We start from the raw sequence: 20,675 nt of genomic DNA on the forward strand, positions 1-20,675 counted from the left end.
TCACTTGTTGGTCACTCTGCTGGGGAGCGATCTGCATGGACAAACTGGGACCCATGGAATGGGATTACAGTAGATAGAAACACTTTAAGACAATCACCCCATCTTTGATCTGCCATTGTCTTGATCATCTTTGTGCTCAGGTCTTCATCAGTGAACATTTGAAGACTTCTCCAGGAAGGAATTAGTGTTAAGTCTGAAACGATCTCAGAATTGACTCGGACCTGTTAGTTCATCAGGAGCTCTTGGTTCCACATTTCCACTGGACTATAAACTGTTGTAGAAAGGAGATTATTTACACTTACTGTCCAGTGCCACCTAAATGAGGATGAGGTTCCCTTCTGAGTCTGGTTCCTCTGAAAGTTTCTTCTGTGAAACCTCTCACAAGTCCTCCTCACTACTTACTCCTGACCCTTCTTGACCTCATGAGCCCTTTTAAGGGTTAAAGGCAGGGTCTCTCCGAATTTGAAAGCCAATGTTGACATTTGAAATCACCCTAACCCAAATGGGTCCCACCCCTGTATCGATAGCTCCGCCCACACATACATACGTAACCCAGGCAACTAATGGAAAGAAATGTGTCTATCATAGCTGAAGGGAAGAACAATACGATTGCAGATAAACAAACAAGCAAAAATGACACACAAGCATAATCATGCAAAGGACGGCAAATATTAGTTCTGTGAAACAAAACAAAACCAACGTTACTCACCTCTCGAGAAGGAAAAAAGTGCCTCGGCGTCTTAAGTAAAGTTGGCCGCATATTCACAGATTTGAGTTTCCCGAGTCAATAACTCCTGAGCTAAACGCTGTTACTAGCAAAACAAGGTTGAAGCTGCCTCTCTACATTACTACGATAGAAAAGAGGTGTTATTTGTGTCGTAACAGCGTTTAGCTCAGGAGTTATTGACTCGGGAAACTCCAATCTGTGAATATGTGCCAACTTCCCGCTCCTTCAGTTCTCTCCAGCGCTGGAAAGCTGATCCTATATTAACACGGGTCCTACTTCTTGCCTTATCGTAAGCCTTTCATCGCTTTCTTTGTTTTTATCCTCCATGTCAATGCTAAAACCGCTTTCTGCTAATGTCACATGCGCACTGAACACTCTCTCCGCCGCATATTGACAAGCCTGCCCCTCATTGGCTACACGTTTGTTTTGATTTTTATTATTCGGCCCGACTGAAGCATTTTCTGAAGCATTTCTCAAAAATCGAAGACCCTGCCTTCAAGATGCTTTATGAATAACTTATTTAGGTTCTTCTAGGAATTTCGTCACTAGGTAGCTTTACGATAAGAATTTTCTGACCTGACATGTAATTACTTCCTCTTTATGACAGATTTTAATAGAATTTAAACCAATATACTACTGCATTTATTACACAGGTGTGTTCAGGTAATGAAAAATAAAATCATGTTTCAAACGATCACCGTCTCTCGATTCACCCTAAACACGCTGCCTGCGTTCAACTTTGGTGGTTCGAGCAAATATTTGAACTGAAGGACCTGCACATTGACCTGTATGTTGCAGTGTTGATCTACAGGCAGCAGTGTTGCTGTTTTGCACGATTGCACTTTTTGCCCAACACGGTTAAAGAAGGGAAATGATTTACATTTTAAGGTTTCTCTCTCACATCATGGAGATGGAGGGGAAAAATAAACACACAAACAAGAAATAAAATAAAAAAACTCAAAGAATCAAGCAGATTGATCAGCTGGATATTTATTGATTTATTGATCACAGGAAAAAGAATGGGAAAAAAAAAAAAGCTCCCCATGCCTGCTGATGTTCTACCTTAAAATCTGCTCCACCCTTTAATGCGTTCAAACCAGCAAAGGGGAAGAGGAAGGTCAAAGATCTGAAAACTTCACTGGAGAAAAAGTGGTCAGTGTGGTGATCCTGGTGAAGCAGAGGAGATGAAGTACGGAATGAGAGATACACTCTGAATGTACTCAATAAGAGCTCTGGTTCTGGTTCCGGTAGGATCCTCGCTGGTAGTTTTGTTTCTGTTGGTAGGAACCTTTCTGATCTGAGAACGAGAACGAAGAGAAAAAAGGAAGGAAACCTTTAGAAACGACAGCGCGGAATTAACCCTTGTATTGTCCTCCTATACAAATTAGGAGCGCTGAGTCAACTTGACCTTGTCTGTTTTGACTGCTTATAAAAAATGAAGTATATATGATAGCCTTTTTTTCACCTTTTTAGTCTAACTTGTTTCCAACATTTTATTTATATATATATATATATATATATATATATATATATATATATATATATATATATATATATATATATATATATATATATATATATATATATACACACATACTTTTTTTTTCGGTATAATAATAAACCTTATTTATATACCAAAATGCCTCATTGTTTAGTAAAAAAAAAAAAAAAAAAAAAAAATTTGAATTATTTTCACTATCGAGGCACAAAAGTTGATGCACAATTACAGGCTGCTATATTTCAAGGGCAGGAGATTGTTTTGAAACCATTTTGACCATTTTTAATGTCAGCAAATAATAAAACCTGTTTTTTCTAGGCCAAATTGACTTGAATGCTTATAAATCAAAAATTCTACAATTATCACCATTCTGTGTGTAATATCTAATTTTACACTTGTAATATCTATTTTGCCCACCTGATGTCATCTGATCAACCAACAACAGGCTACACACACACACACACACACACACACTCAAAAACATGCCATAATTTCATGTGAATAAAACTTTGTTTACCTCCCTATGTTTTTTTTAATTATACTTTATGAATTTATGAATGATAAACCTTATGAAATTTTGCCATGTTTTGAGTAAAATAAGCAGACATTATTAAATATTATTTTGGATAACCACTGACTGATACATGTCAAACATTACTCAGCATATCTCCAGGCCAAAGCTGACTGATGCAACTAAATTCATAAATAAGAGAGAGGAAACAAACATGATTTCAATATGAAAACACAGTGTGTGTGTGTGTGTGTAAAGACTGTTGGTAGAAGAAGAAGAAGAGAAGAGAAGAGATTGTCCCCAGCTGGACAAATGCATATAACAAGTGTGAAATATTTACAAATGATTGTTTTTGTTTTTTTGGTGGCCCAATGAATTGCAATGCCCAATGCTTGTGTGTGTGTGTGTGTGAGTGTGTAATGAAATGCAATGGCAAATTTGTGTGTGTTTTGGGTGCGTGTGTTAGTGGACATTTTACGTGTGCATTTTTGTGTCTGTATGTATGTTCATTGCGCTCAAAAGGGCAAAAGTGTGACCTATTGCCCCACTAAATGTGGCCAAGTCAAAATGACCCAAGCAGATCAAAAACGCGTAGTATATACACTAGTCTGATCACATAGTTCAACGAAAATAGACAAAATTAATTTTGCTTGCAAAGTTCATAATTTGGAACAATCCTGCTAAATGTCAGGCAAATATGTGGAAGAAAACCCAAGTTATGACACAAATTCTTCCAGCGGGGTCAAAAAGACCCAGGGACAATATTAAGGTTAAACGGCCGGATTTATAAGAAACTGTAATGTAATACAAACAATAAAAGATACATTAAAGAAAGAAAAACAAAGCAAAGAGCACCGGCTTCATCTTGTTTCGCTATTGAGTAGTTTAACACGTATGGAAGGAGTCTCCGGTATTGGTCAACTAACAGGAACTACTACAGACCATTAAATGTAACTATAAACAGATATAAAGTATGACGAGCTCTTTTTTTTTTAAAAAAAAAGTGAATTTAAAAATAGAGAAATACAGAGGTAGGGGTGTGTGTGTGTGTGTGTGTGTGTGTGTGTGTGTGTGTGTGTGTGTGTGTGTGTGTGTGTGTACCAACCTCTCTGGTAGCCCTGCTTCTGTTGGTATCCTCCTTTCTGATCTGTTAAACAGAACGAGAAGTGAGATTCAAGAGTCTTGGAATTTCTCAGGACATAAGAAGCATCATAAGTGGAGAAACACATGAGCATGGAAAGCTATGCTCCAGTTTTCCCTTTACTTCGATGCCACGTTATTTTCAGAAACATCTGATCTCTTTTCTCAGAACATCACGTCTTGATGTGTCTGGTCCGCGCCCGCTCACCTCTGTTGAAGTAGCCTCCGTAGACGCCCTGTTTGAGGTCAAAGACTCGCTCGTTGTTCTCCACCAGGCCGCCCAGCTTCTCGGCCAGCTGCAGCGCCATGTTCTGCAGGCACGTGGGCTCCGTCCTGTGCATCACCACCGTCTGAGTTGGCTGGTCAAGAGAAGCCTGGAAGAGAGAAGCGGCAAAAGGTGAAACGAACCTTAACAGGAAACGAGCAACTCCGGCGTGATGGTCAGCAGTGTTAGTGGTGTTTACCATCAGCTCCTCGTTGATGATCATCTTGCTGATGATGCTGTGCACTGTGGGTATCTCCAGCTCAAACATCTCAGATAGAATTGCCATACTGTTGAAACACACACACACCATGTTAGTGTCAGGTCTCAAGTGATACTCAAGTAGTTATGTCTAGACCGCACGCGTAGTTGTACCTGATAGAGTCGTAAACGCTGCTGTAGGTAAACAGGTAGGTACGTAACGACTCCTCCTGAATCTTCCTGTAGAATTAAAAAAAGGAAGAAAAAAAAGTTTAACAATAGCCATTTCTTATTTCTAAGACTCCCAAATCAAAGATTAATTATTAAGCAAATTTCTTGCCTTAGGTTAGTACGTTTAAGACATGATGGTAATCACGAACGATGTCTTTACCTGACGAGCATTTCACGTACGCACTGTGCCTCAGGGAACAAGTCCCACACTTTACTGTTCATCTTCTCGTTGATGATGAAGGAGTGGCACGTGCGCCAGTCGCCCATCTTCATGGCTTTGCTAGCAGCCACAACATGCTCCCTCATGCTCTCAGGAGGACCTGAAGATTGACAATGGGTTTATTTTAGCGGTAATGTGACCCTGAGTGAGAGCGTGTCTGATTGGGAGTCTGAAACGTAGCAACTAAATGGAAGAATCTCAGACAGAATGCACTCGGGCACTCACCCAGTAATGGCTGTCTCTCGCCTACACGCAGCTGGTGGTGAAACTGTTTGCTGATCATGCGGCGACGGGCGTCAAACTCATGCGCTGCCATGTATGGGATCTCCAGCAGCATGGCTGACACCAAATACACACACTCCAGCAGCTCCAGGTTGATGTGCATGTGGAAAGGCACCTGAGCAGGAAACATAAGCAACAGAGTAAACCCTTTTGCTCAAAGCTGCCATCGTCGCTAACAACTCTCTGCCACTTCTCTACGCGTACCTGTCGCCTCTTCTCGATCTTCTCTTGCTCTGCGTTTCTCTCCTGCATGTTCCTCATGAGCAGGCCCTGACCAAGTAGTTCCTTCGCTCTGCCGCTCGACTGGATGTCCAGCAGGGCGTTGTGAGCGTCTTTGATCATGCCCTGGCGGAACGCGCAGATGCCCAGCTGCACCATGGTCCTGTTGTAGAGGATCTGTGGGGCAAAAACTTTTCAATCAATCGATCCCAGAATGTTGTTTATTAAGTATTTATTACGTATGCATAATGTTTAAGGTTTTCTTGGTTTAGGATCTAATCCATTATGTATGTATTTAGTACCACAGGTGCATCTCAATAAATTAGAAGCGACTAAATGGATGATTAAATGATTTTGGTTCACATTTAACAAAAACCCACCAATTCACTCATTTCAAAAACAGAATATGGTGACATGTCAATCAGCTAAATCAACTCAAAACACCTGCAAAGGTTTCTTGAGCCATCAAAATGGTCTCTCAGTTTGGTTCTCTAGGCTACACAATCATGAGGAAGACAGTCATGAGGCTGATGTGACAGTTCATTGTTCACAATCATTGACAGCCTTCACGAGGGAAAGCAACAAACATTCATTGCCAAAGAAGCTATACACAGAGTGCTGTATCCAAGCATGTTCACAGAAAGTGTGGAAGAAAAAGATGCACAACCAACCGAGAGAACCGCAGCCTTGAGAGGCTTGTCAAGCAAAATCCATTAAAGAATTTGGAATGGACTGAGGTTGGGGTCAAGGCATCAAGAGCCACCGCACACAGACATGTCAAGGAATTTGGTTACAGTCGTCTTATTCCGCTTGTTAAGCCACTCCTGAACCACAGACAACATCAGTGGCATCTTAGCTAAGCTAAACAGAAGCAGGACTGCTGCCCAGTGGTCCAAAGTCCTCTGAGGCTGGAGGAAGGGTGGAGAAGCTCATAGCCCAAGTTGATTGAAGTCCAGTGTTTAGTTTCTATAGTTTGTGATGATATAGTGTACAATGTCATCTGCTGGTGTTGGTCCACTGCGTTTTTTGAAAACCAAAGTCACTGCACCCATTTACCAAGAGATTTTAGAGAACTTCCTGCTTCCTTCTGCTGAGCAGCTTTTTAAAGATGCTGATTTCACTTTCCAGCAAGATTTGGCACCTGCCCACACTGCCAAAAGCACCAAAAGGTGGTTAAATGACCATGGTGTTGGTGTGCTTGACTAACCAGCAAACTCACCAGACCTGAACCCCATAGAGAATCTATAAGCTATTGTCAAGAGGAAAATGAGAAACAAGAGACCAAAACATGAGCTGAAGGCCACAGTCAGAGACCTGGGCTTCCACACCACCTCAGCAGTGCCACAGACTGTTCACCTCCATGCCACACTGAAGTGAGGCAGAAATTAAAGCCAAAGGAGCTGCAACCATGTATTGAGTACATACAGTATATAGTAAATTAACAAACTTTTTTTTATTGCTCTTATGAAGTATTCAAATTTTTTTGACATAGTGAATTGCTGGGTTTTTGTTAAATGGGAGCCAAAATCATAACAATTAAGAGCCAAAGACTTAAAACTACTTCAGTCTGTGTGTACTGAATTTATATAATACACCAGTTTCACTATTTGGAGTTCACTTTACCAGAGCTGCAGCTGTAAATGACCGTAACAGAGTAAACGGAACCCAGTTCGCCAGTGTGTACCTGTACAGGAGGGTCAGCATGCTGAATGTTGTCCTGCAGGTGACTCATGAGCATGAGGTCCCGAGCCTGGTACCAGCGGCTGTGCAGCGCATGGTGGTAGATGTGACACAGGATGGCGCAGGTGCGGATGCGGTCGGTGCGGTCCTTGGCGTAGATGAACTTGCACAAGCGGTCCATGATGATGGCGCTGTCCTCCCCTTCACTCTCCTCCTGGTCCTGCTCAGACTGGGGGAGAGGGGAGGGATGTTTATAGTTAAGAGCCAAAAGCAACAAAAAATATGCTTTTACGCTTCTAATTGTTAATAAAGCCCTATGACTAGTACACACAGAGACAGACAGACACACACACACAGAGACAGACAGACACACACACACAGAGACAGACAGACACACACACAGAGACAGACAGACACACACACAGAGACAGACAGACACACACACACACAGAGACAGACAGACACACACACACACAGAGACAGACAGACACACACACACACAGAGACAGACAGACACACACACACAGAGACAGACAGACACACACACACACAGAGACAGACAGACACACACACACACAGAGACAGACAGACACACACACACACAGAGACAGACAGACACACACACACAGAGACAGACACACACACACACACAGAGACAGACACACACACACACACAGAGACAGACACACACACACACACAGAGACAGACACACACACACACACACAGAGACAGACACACACACACACACAGAGACAGACACACACACAGAGACAGACACACACACAGAGACAGACACACACACAGAGACAGACACACACACAGAGACAGACACACACACACACACAGACACACACACACAGACACACACACAGAGACACACACACACACACACACACAGAGACCCACACACACACACACAGAGACCCACACACAGAGACCCACACACAGAGACCCACACACAGAGACCCACACACAGAGACCCACACACAGAGACCCACACACACAGAGACCCACACACACAGAGACCCACACACACACACAGAGACCCACACACACACAGAGACCCACACACACACACAGAGACCCACACACACACAGAGACCCACACACACACAGAGACCCACACACACACACAGAGACCCACACACACACACAGAGACCCACACACACACACACACAGAGACCCACACACACACACACACAGAGACCCACACACACACACACACAGAGACCCACACACACACACACACAGAGACCCACACACACACACACACAGAGACCCACACACACACACACACAGAGACCCACACACACACACACACAGAGACCCACACACACACACACAGAGACCCACACACACACACACACAGAGACACACACACACACACACACAGAGACCCACACACACACACACACAGACCCACACACACACACAGAGACCCACACACACACACACAGAGACCCACACACACACACACACAGAGACCCACACACACACACAGAGACCCACACACACACACACACACACAGAGACCCACACACACACACACACACACAGAGACCCACACACACACACACACACAGAGACCCACACACACACACACAGAGACCCACACACACACAGAGACCCACACACACACACACACACAGAGACCCACACACACACACACACACAGAGACCCACACACACACACACACACAGAGACCCACACACACACACACACACAGAGACCCACACACACACACACACACACACAGAGACCCACACACACACACACACACACAGAGACCCACACACACACACACACACAGAGACCCACACACACACACACAGAGACCCACACACACACACACAGAGACCCACACACACACACACAGAGACCCACACACACACACACAGAGACCCACACACACACACACAGAGACCCACACACACAGAGACCCACACACACAGAGACCCACACACACAGAGACCCACACACACAGAGACCCACACACACAGAGACCCACACACACAGAGACCCACACACACAGAGACCCACACACACAGAGACCCACACACACAGAGACCCACACACACAGAGACCCACACACACAGAGACCCACACACACAGAGACCCACACACACAGAGACCCACACACACAGAGACCCACACACACACAGAGACCCACACACACACACAGAGACCCACACACACACAGAGACCCACACACACACAGAGACCCACACACACAGAGACCCACACACACAGAGACCCACACACACAGAGACCCACACACACACAGAGACCCACACACACACACACACACACAGAGACCCACACACACACACAGAGACCCACACACACACACAGAGACCCACACACACACACAGAGACCCACACACACACACACAGAGACCCACACACACACACAGAGACCCACACACACACACAGAGACCCACACACACACACACACACAGACCCACACACACACACACACAGAGACCCACACACACACACAGAGACCCACACACACACACACACAGACCCACACACACACACACACACAGAGACCCACACACACACACACACACACAGAGACCCACACACACACACACACAGAGACCCACACACACACACACACAGAGACCCACACACACACACACACACAGACCCACACACACACACACACACACAGAGACCCACACACACACACACACACACACAGAGACCCACACACACACACACACACACAGAGACCCACACACACACAGAGACCCACACACACACACACACACACAGAGACCCACACACACAGAGACCCACACACACAGAGACCCACACACACAGAGACCCACACACACAGAGACCCACACACACAGAGACCCACACACACCCACACACACACACACACACAGAGACCCACACACAGAGACCCACACACACACACACACACAGAGACCCACACACACACACACAGAGACCCACACACACACACACACAGAGACCCACACACACACACACAGAGACCCACACACACACACACACAGAGACCCACACACACACACACAGAGACCCACACACACACACACACAGAGACCCACACACACACACACAGAGACCCACACACACACACACACACACACACACACACACACACCCACACACACACAGAGACCCACACACACACAGAGACCCACACACACACAGAGACCCACACACACACACACAGAGACCCACACACACACACACAGAGACCCACACACACACACACAGAGACCCACACACACACACACAGAGACCCACACACACACACACAGAGACCCACACACACACACACAGAGACCCACACACACACACACAGAGACCCACACACACACACACAGAGACCCACACACACACACACACACAGAGACCCACACACACACACACACACAGAGACCCACACACACACAGAGACCCACACACACACAGAGACCCACACACACACACACACACACAGAGACCCACACACACACACACACAGAGACCCACACACACACACACACAGAGACCCACACACACACACACAGAGACCCACACACACACAGAGACCCACAGACCCACACACACAGAGACCCACAGACCCACACACACAGAGACCCACAGACCCACACACACAGAGACCCACACACACACACACACAGAGACCCACACACACACACACAGAGACCCACACACACACACACACAGAGACCCACACACACACACACACACAGAGACCCACACACACACACACACACAGAGACCCACACACACACACACACACAGAGACCCACACACACACACACAGAGACCCACACACACACACACAGAGAGACCCACACACACACAGAGACCCACACGCTGACATACTTTGCTCTCCCCCTGCAGGCCCAGGCTGCGACGATGAGCCTTGTAGTCAAACTTGTAATAGGTATGCATGATGCGGCGCAGGTAGACACGGCACACTTCCTCCGTCGTGCCTTTGCTCTCCAGGTATTGCAGCAGGCGGTCGATGATGTTGCAGACGTGTCCCTCGTCTTTCAGGTTGTCCACGTACTCTGGAAGAGCGAATGTGTATGTGAACTGTTAGCTGTCCGTGATCTCCGTATCACGTTAACGGTTTATTAGCAGGAACGATACGCGCTCTTCATTAACCTGTCAGCTTATTTATTGAACTCACCCTGGGAATGAGGGTCTGTGTTCTGCATGATCTTGGTGAACTCCTCATCCATTCTCTCCACCAGGGTCAGGATGCAACCACGCACACGGAACGGCTGCAACACGAGCGAAAAAACAAATGAGGAATTGTTTTTTTATTTTTTGGGGGGGAATACTACAGCCATAGTACAGTTAGGCTTTTTTAAGAGAAACGCTGACCTGGTCAGAGACAGCCAGGTTCTCGCTGTCCTCAGCGATGTTCTCGCCAATGAAGATGTTGTTGTTGGCGAACAAGATGTCCAGCAACTCGTCGATGCATTCCAGGCACTTCTTCCACATATCCGCCTGAGAACAGAGAAGACAGACAGGAGGACGCATTTATGCGTGACTGACTGGACACTGGAATAAAGTGCGTCTAGAAAAATCACCCACCTTCATGAAGGCAGCCAGATTGGGGTTGTAGTCGTACAGAGAGGCGATGATGTTGAACTTGATCTTAACCAAGATGCCTTCACCCAGGTTGTTCTCGTTGGAGATGCCCGCAAGAGCATGTAGGAGCTCGATCTGAGCCGCTCTAACACACACAGCATTTCAATACTACTATATACAACTAATCTGCGGTAACAAAATCCTACACAGACTGACTAGTGGACATGTTGCAAATTCTGGCAAAGCAGAATTCAAGAGAATTCAAAAAAAAGAAAAGGAAGCTGCTGATTGGTCAGTGAGATATTCTAAACTAGCTAAGGCCAGCGGTGTGTGAGGAGTGTGTGAATACCTGTCTGTCCCCTTCTTTCCTCGTGCCTGCAGGATCTCGTTGAGTTTCTTGACCACCACGGCAGTGTTAATCTCTGTGCCCTTGGCGAACATCTTGGGCTTCTCCTTGACCAGCGGCACTCCTCCTCTCACCTTCTTCCAGCCTCCTTCATCGCCGTCCGCTCCCTCTTCCTCGCCTTCCTCACCCTCCTCGTCGGCTCGCTCTTTCTTTTTGGTCCTCCGCTTCCTGTCGTCCTTCTTGCGCTCGCCCAACTGCTTGTCTCCATCCTGGGTCCTGAGAAACACGGGTTTAGTTCACTGTGACGGTGACGACTGAACTAACAAACTAACATGCGTTCAGCTAAATATGTCCATTACAGAAGACATTATAAGACAACCTCAAATAAATACATTTCATGAGTAAGCAAATAAACAGTTCAGTTAATTACAAATACAATCAATAAATGATTGATTAATAAACAATAAACAATCCAAAAGTATAAACATACCATAAGTGTATAAACATGCAATAAATAAAAAAACAATCAATAAAAAAGAAAACTATATAAACAAACTAAATAAATTAAATAAACAAAATTAAACAAAGCAAAAACATTAATACCATCAATAAACAAAACCCAAAATATATATATTTTATATACACACACAAAAGAAATAAAACAAATAAATAAAACAAACACACTCCAGTGTCAGGTTTACTTTTTGAGAAAAGCGGTAGCCAGGGACGTAGTGTTGCCTTCGTTATCGTCGCTTTCACTGCTGCTGTCCATGGAGTCGCTGCCCCAGTCTTCGTCATCGCTGCTGCTCTCGGATTCCTCATCCTGCGGTACAGAATCGTCAGCCGACACCACAGACAAGCACTGGACATGTTATAAGATCAAAGCGATCGATTTTATCAAGATCACATGAGCGGCAGTGCGGTTAATCCTACGGTTAGACTAAAAGCATGGCCGTGACTCAGCTGCAACTATTCAGTATAACCTCATGGGGACGATGTTGCTTCGCATAGAACAGTTCTAGAAATACTGAACCGATCACATTGGTCGACCAGCACTAACTGTTATATAAAAAGAGTTTTTAATGATTGAAAAAAATTATAGATTATTGCCTCCTGACCAATCAGCTTCCAGAATTCATGGGCGTTGTGTGTTAGATTTCTCTACCCTCTAACTGGACTCCTAAGTTGCCTGTTACTATGACAACTTGTGGATTCCTCTGCTGCCTAACAAGCAGCATATTTAAAGAGTACACAAACAAACAAACTAGATTCATAAATAAATCAGATAACACTCAGTGTGTTTGTATGTATAGAAACACCAATTTGCTGTCATGCAATATACATAACGTGTTAAAAATCTAAACTTTTTTGAAATTTTTGTCTAATTGTGACTTGGTCCCCCCATGCACCAAAAGGGCCTGACCATCAACTCATGTTTTTTTTATGTATTTTTAAATGTATTTTTGTAGCTTTTTATTTATTATTATTATTATGATGTATTTTTAACCTATTATTTTTGTAGCGATTGTTTTTATATATGTGTTTTTATAGCTATTTTATTATTATTATGTATTTTGTGATTATTGTTTTTTATTTAACGCATTTTTGTAGCCCTTGTTTTTCCTGGTATAAAAGTGAGAAGTTAACTCACAGCTGCCCCCTTGAGGAACTTGCTGGCTTCTGGCGCCGGCTCGGCCGTGGGCTTCTTCTTCATAAAACTCTTCGCTGTGGCGCTTTCTCCTGCTCCCTCTTCATCACTGTCTGAGGACGAACCTGCACATCACACACAGACAGAAGAAATGTGTTTAATCACAGAAAATGATCCAAAAAAATTAATGAATACAAAATAAAAAGGACATCTGGACAATACGATAATTATAATTCCAAAAACAGAAAGGAATTTACGCCACACTGGGAAATATTCAATTTTGTATTAATATCTAAAATAATACATAAATAGATCCTCAAGCTGGCTAATGAGTTTCACTAGCAGTTTCTCAACACGCGTCATGAGCATTTCAGACTGGTAAGCGTGTGATACTTCCAAAGCCATGACACAAAGCCGTGACGTACCTGATCCGGCTTCCTCCTTCTCTTCCTCTTCATCAGCAGACTGTTCAGGGTTCTAAGGGCACAGAAGAAGGCAGCTTAAGTATTGAAGATTTAAATATTAAAAACGACTCAAAGGTGAAACAACAGGAACTTCACCTTTAAGACAAAAACTGTCAGAGACAGACACCACTAAAAATCATAGATCAGTTCCTAAATCATAATTATTGTGTTATCAGTTCTTCCATAATTCCTGAGGGTTTTCTTGTAGAAAACTTCTCAAAATGGTGAAATTACGAACGCAGGATTCTTCAGTTAATGATTTTTTCCTATGATCGCTCTATTCGTAGCCCTCTACTCGAAGGCTTTGGCTGAATGTGGGTTGTGATGACATCATAAGTGTGATGTTGGCTGACCTCCTTGTAGGTGGCGATGTCCGTCTCGAAGTCGCGGTTGTACTTGCGGATCTTCTGGCGCAACGTGCTCAGAGCTTTGGCGTTGTTTTTGTTCATCTTCTTCTTGCCCTCCTTGTCCTCCCAGAGCTGCAACGGCAAACCACACGCGTGTGTTCAACTCTCAAGACATAAAAAGTCACCAAAATGTTCTCAAGGAAATAAAGCTGAACCAAAAAAAAAAGCCAATGAAGAGACCTTTACTCTTGTTTCTCTCCTGTACCTGGTTGAGGTAATCCTCCAAGTCGGCCAGCAGGCGAATGTAGAACGGTGGAACTCCTTCTTTATCTACAATCGCTTTGCTCTTGAGGAACGCTCGACACAGCTGCTCAAACTCCTCCAGACACTTGGCCATGTCTCGAATCTTCATGGCGTTGCGGATGGTCTTGATCAAGTTTGTCAGCTCCTCAAACCTTAAACAGAAAAAAATAATTTTATCGTCAATATGCCGACTATATGTATGTCTCACGTCGTTATTTCAAACCGAATTTTGAATTTACACGCACAAACCCGTGCTCACCTCTTGTCCTTGGCGCTGCGCACCACTCTCTTGGTGTCTTCTTCATCGTCACTCAACAACAGGGCTCTGAGAAGGGAAATAAATATACTATATCAGAACAAAACAGGATGTGTGTGTGTGCAGAATGTGAACGTGAGATTAACACTGACTGTTTGTTGAAAGTAGTCCCAGTCGCTTTAGGGGCGAGCTCGTCGGCAGACGAGGACTCTTCCGACTCGCTGTCGGATCCGGTGGCGAAGAAACGGGACATAGTGAAGGCTGTTCACACTGGGAGCAAAACGAATACGTGTTTAGCACCAGCGAATAAATCCGCAGACACTCCACATACTAATTCTAGTCTACATGCACGAGTTGCTGCTGTAGAAACAATGTCGTATCAGAATACGTGCTTTCATTTTAACCTAGCGTTTATATTACAGCCGAATGTTATGCACGAGACCTCAACGCACACCATCGGACCAATCCGATTCGAGGAGTCTGCAGCGCCATAATCAAAATTTACATAAATTTACATCTCTCTGATGGCGCGTGACGTCACGCAGTGCGCACGAGCGACATTTAGCTAGTTTCCCCTGAAAAGGCCTGGAAACGCTTTACTGTGCTGTGGGCTGTGAAAACACGGATATATTAACGATAAATAAGTAAATAAATACATAATAAATAAATAAACTGTCGCTTGAGCACGAGGGAAGAAATGAATAAACATGAAGCTGAAATTTAACCGTTACATTTTACAGCAGTTAAGATGCTAAGTGTTTATAACGGGAATAAGTAAATACCATCCGAAAAAAATGCAGATTAGTCGGAATAAATAACACACTGACTCCTAGAACAATGACAGTAACGCGACTGTGATACTGATTACGCCGAAATCCGCCGCTAAGCTCGTTAGAATGCTAGCTAACGCACGACCGCTGCTTGCCGGTTAGCATGCTAGCTAACGCACGAGCGGCTGCTAGCCGGTTAACATCTCCACATAAACATTCACATCCTCGGTGTGAATCGATCACAAACCCACACACAGACTCACCTGTTATCTGACCAAATTAAACGATTCTTGTGTTAGGAGTTTATTTAGACCCGATTTATAATCCAGGTTTTCAGATTTTCCAGCTCAAATGGCGCGTGCGTCAGAGCCTTTCTGGCTACTTCCGGCGAGAGAGGAAATGACGTTGCGTAGCCCGACAGAGCAACTGCCACCTGTTGTTGTGGCGAATAAACACCAAACTACACCGCAAACCAGCAATAAACTGCCATTGATTCGTTTAAAATATGTCTATGTTTATGTTTAGTACAGAAATTATCACTTTAATGCACGATTTGGCCAACAGTATGTGATATTAATGCCATGACAACTGAACGTTGCATCCAAAAGCAATGGGCTTTAATATGGACTCACTTTTCTGGAAGGCTTCCTACTTGGTTTGGATGCTGTGTTGATTCATCCTCAGAGCATGAAATGTTCAAACACGAGTCTATGTCACTGTGCATCTCAAAATATTTTCAGTTGGGTTGAGAACAGTGAGATTGGACCTCCAGTGGGATGAGGCAGACTCTGTAGGAACCTGAGAGGATCCTGAGGTACCTAGAAATTGTACCAGCTCAGATTGTCTTCCGTTCCATGAAGATTTTGGACCTCTACTGGGATGAGGCAGACTCTGTGAGGATCCTGATGCATCTAGAGATCTACCAGCTCCAGTTAGACTCTGCGATACTAAAGAGGAGATGCTGACTCCATGTGGTCTTTGAGGACAACAATTTCCCAGACTGTATATTTATAATCACACCCTCCAGTGTCACCCATATGAGGATGAGGTTCCCCTTTGAGTCTGGTATCTAATATTAATCTTGAATTTTGTATTATATTAATATTTATATTATTCTTGATAATAACCTTTTGTTCTATGTTTCTGTTCTGTACAGCTGCTTTGAGACAATGTCAATTGTAAAAAGCGCTATACAATAAATTTGAATTTGAATTGAGATTGGATTGAGACCAATCTCCATTCGAGTTCTTCTACTACAAACTTGCCTTTAAGAGCTTTGCCTTGTTTGGGCCTCTTAGTTTCAGGGAGGAAAAACTGTAATATGCCATATTTACTATACAACCAAATGCTTCCAAGTTTGTTGTAACTAACTGGAAAGGAACCACACATGGGTGTGATGATCAGGTGTCTACAAACCATTGATTTCAGTTTTACTTATACATGTGTGAAATATTCCTCAAAACTGTACAATTACTATACAGTGATTTCTCGAGATACGAATGCTTTGACATACGAATCTTTTAAGATGCGAGCTGTGATTCGACCAAATTTTTGCCTTGAGATACGAGCATCCGAGCTGCCGCCGAAACAAAGATCCCCAACAACCACGTGTGCTCTGTTTCCCCCGCCTCAGCTTCCCGCGTCTCACTCGGTTAAAGCCGCCTTTCCAATGCACACGACAAACGTCGGTCGATAAACTGGAAGTCATTCATTTCCTATGGAGAGTCGCAAAGGCGCTGCGTGAGGTGCCGATCATCAGCGGATCCGTAATTTTCGGATCCGTTTTGAGCGTTGGATCCGTTAAATAATTTAAAAAAAACTTGTGCGACTACACCGCATCTGATATGCCGACCGGACAGGTTTTTATTAAAACGACCGGCAGATGTTAGTGAGGAAAGAGTGACAAAAAAGGCAAAAACAAGTGAAGAGAAAAGCGATGAAGAAAATTAAGCAAAATTTATGTAAAGAAAACAGAAATTGTAGCAATTAAGTTCAGTTAAGTTAAGAGAATTTCAGTTCTGTCAGCATCACTTTGTCAAAAGAGAATTTATTAGATGATATGCATACAGTTAGTGTTGGCGGTATGGTTCTGTTCTAGGCAAGAATCCACGCGCTCGTCCGTGCGAGCAGGAGAGGGAGAGCAGCGACTAGAAAATAGAATAAACCCTCCGTATAACAGAACCACTAATCATGCACAGTATTAGATATGCTCGCTTACGCGTTTTTGGAAAGTAATAAATGAATGAATGGATAAATAAATAATTACATAATTAGAGGGGGGGGGGGAAAGTATGTGGAGATTTATGACGTAAACTGGTACAACGAACACGGGTTCCGGCATGGTGGAGTCGGGGTTGGAGGAGGGAGTTTAGATCGCAGCAGCAGCGAAGCGCTAGAGCGACTCAATGAATGGGAATTTAAATGGTCGGGTAATATGGATGTCGTAACCGGATTGGTGCGCGTCGTGGACAGCTGATTAACAGCTGATGCACGCTTGACGACGTGGCCTGCCAGAACTAACGCGATGCTTGATTTAAGTTCGTTAATTTTAGTGAAGTTTAGTTAAATTCCATATAAGTGTAAAGTAGCATTAAGAGTGTACAGTAGCGAGTAAGTGAACGAAAGCGAAAGTGTTCGTACAAGACAAAATTCCTCCGCCTGTTTACTCCTCCCTCAACCTCCGTGCGCATCTTCCGTAAAGTAAAACCAGTTTATTTTTTTAACATTCTCTTTTATTACTGTATGTTTTTATACAATATTTGTCATTCATAAATACAGGTACTGTACATTTTTCATATTCAAAACACATAAACAAAACAACTGGAGTGGAATTTTGCGAGCTGGAATGGATTAATGGGATTTCAACTAACCCTCCTATTGTCCTGCTATACAAATTAGGAGCGCTGAGTCAACTTGACCTTGTCTGTTTTGACTGCTTATAAAAAATGAAGTATATATGATAGCCTTTTTTTCACCTTTTTAGTCAAATTTGTTTCCAACATATTAACATCTATTTTGCAAAAAAAAAAATAAAATAAAATAATAATATTTGGTATAATAAACCTTATTTATATACAAAAATGCCTAATTTATTAGAAAAAAAAATTGAATTATTTTCACTTCAGAGGCACAAAAGTTAATGCACAATTACAGGCTGGTATATTTCAAGGGCAGGAGATTGTTTTGAAACCATTTTGACCATTTTTAATGTCAGCAAATAATAAAACCTGTTTTTTCTAGGCCAAATTGACTTGAATGCTTATAAATCAAAAATTCTACAATTATCACCATTCTGTGTGTAATATCTATTTTACACTTGTAATATCTATTTTGCCCACCTGATGTCATCTGATCAACCAACAACAGGCTACACACACACACACACACACACACACACACACACACACACACACACACACACACACACACTCAAAAACATGCCATAATTTCATGTGAATAAAACTTTGTTTACCTCCCTATGTTTTTTTTATTATACTTTATGAATTTATGAATGATAAACCTTATGAAATTTTGCCATGTTTTGAGTAAAATAAGCAGACATTATTAAATATTATTTTGGATAACCACTGACTGATACATGTCAAACATTACTCAGCATATCTCCAGGCCAAAGCTGACTGATGCAACTAAATTCATAAATAAGAGAGAGGAAACAAACATGATTTCAATATGAAAACACAACGTGTGTGTGTGTGTGTGTGTGTGTGTGTGTAAAGATTGTTGGTAGAAGAAGAAGAGAAGATATTGTCCCCAGCTGGACAAATGCATATAACAAGTGTGAAATATTTACAAATGATTGTTTTTGTTTTTTTGAAGGCCCAATGAATTGCAATGCCCAATGCTTGTGTGTGTGTGTGTGTCTGTGTTTGAGTGTGTGTGTGTGTGTGTAAAGCTTGTTGGTAGATCAGATTTTGCCCCCAGTTGGACAAATGCATCTAACAAGTGTGAAATATTTACAAATGAGTAGCTTTTGTTTCTGGAGGCCTAATGAATTGCTATGCCCAGTGCTTGTGTGTGTGTGTGTGTGGCATCATTTCTGTAGATCATATTTTGCCCTCTGTGTAGCTTTTTTTTCTGGAGGCCTAATGAAATGCAATGCCCAATATGTGTGTGTGTGCGCATGTGTGTGCATGTGTGTGTATAAGTGTGTGTGTGCGTGTGTGTGAAATGTTTACAAATGTGTAGCTTTTGTTTTGTCTGGAGGTCAAATGAATTGCAATGCCCAATGCTTTGAACAGTATTTGACTGTGTGTGTGTGTGTGTGTGTGTGTGGCATCATTTCAGTAGATCATATTTTGCCCTCTGCTAGGCGAAGGCATATCAAAAGTGTGAAATATTTACAAATGTTTGGCTTTTTTTTCTTTTCTGGAGGCCTAATGAAATGCAATGCCCAATTTGTGTGTGTGTTTGTGTGTGTGGGGTGTGAGTGTGTGTTTTGGGTGTGTTAGTGGACATTTTATGTGTACATTTTTGTGTCTGTATGTATGTTCATTGCGCTGAAAAGGGCAAAAGTGTGACCTATTGCCACACTAAATGTGGCCGGGTCAAAATGACCCAAGCTGTTCCAAAACTCAAAGTATTTATTTTACGAGCACATAGTTTAACGAAAATAGACAAAATTAATTTTGCTTGCAAAGTTCATAATTTGGAACAATCCTGCTAAATTTCAGGCAAATATGTGGAAGAAACCCAAGTTATGAGACATTACAATCTTCCAGCCGGGTCAAAAAGACCCAGGGAAAATAGGAAGGTTAATTTAAATGGGGAAAATTGTTTTGAGATACGAGCAATTTGAGATAAGAGCAAGGTCACGGAACGAATTAAACTCGTATCTCGAGGTATTACTGTATATATAATCCTACAGCCTTACACAGTAAGGTAACAACAAATTCATTTCAATAAGCACTCAGATATGAAGCTTGCATGACCAAAAAGGCCATGTACATTAACATGGG

The 20,675-nt window shown here is 43.1% G+C and overlaps 1 protein-coding gene across 1 annotated transcript; it reads right to left on the bottom strand.

Moving 5' to 3' along the window:
- Nucleotides 1–1,701: 1,701 nt before the first annotated feature.
- On the bottom strand, nucleotides 1,702–16,097 carry eif3c (eukaryotic translation initiation factor 3, subunit C). The gene is made up of 22 exons (XM_060863887.1): nucleotides 15,963–16,097; nucleotides 15,082–15,199; nucleotides 14,933–14,998; nucleotides 14,636–14,825; nucleotides 14,377–14,502; nucleotides 13,985–14,036; nucleotides 13,563–13,684; nucleotides 12,613–12,734; nucleotides 11,915–12,187; nucleotides 11,569–11,710; nucleotides 11,356–11,481; nucleotides 11,159–11,252; nucleotides 10,849–11,036; nucleotides 6,976–7,200; nucleotides 5,277–5,468; nucleotides 5,016–5,187; nucleotides 4,731–4,890; nucleotides 4,514–4,579; nucleotides 4,341–4,428; nucleotides 4,085–4,250; nucleotides 3,842–3,883; nucleotides 1,702–2,024 (listed from the first exon to the last, which is right to left on the bottom strand). Exons 2-22 carry the CDS (start codon nucleotides 15,180–15,182, stop codon nucleotides 1,948–1,950), a joined length of 2,790 nt encoding a protein of 929 aa, XP_060719870.1. The 5' UTR covers nucleotides 15,183–15,199; nucleotides 15,963–16,097; the 3' UTR covers nucleotides 1,702–1,947.
- Nucleotides 16,098–20,675: the final 4,578 nt, after the last annotated feature.

This window comes from Tachysurus vachellii, chromosome 2 (assembly GCF_030014155.1).
Source record: "Tachysurus vachellii isolate PV-2020 chromosome 2, HZAU_Pvac_v1, whole genome shotgun sequence".
Lineage (NCBI taxonomy): Eukaryota > Metazoa > Chordata > Actinopteri > Siluriformes > Bagridae > Tachysurus > Tachysurus vachellii.

Coding starts and splice junctions, on each gene's coding strand:
- eif3c (XM_060863887.1), bottom strand. CDS start 15,182: ATGTCCCGTTTCTTCGCCACCGGATCCGACAGCGAGTCGGAAGAGTCC. Junction 14,503..14,635: donor TGGAGGATTACCTCAACCAG/GTACAGGAGAGA, acceptor TTGCCGTTGCAG/CTCTGGGAGGACAAGGAGGG. Junction 4,891..5,015: donor CGAGAGACAGCCATTACTGG/GTGAGTGCCCGA, acceptor GTCAATCTTCAG/GTCCTCCTGAGAGCATGAGG.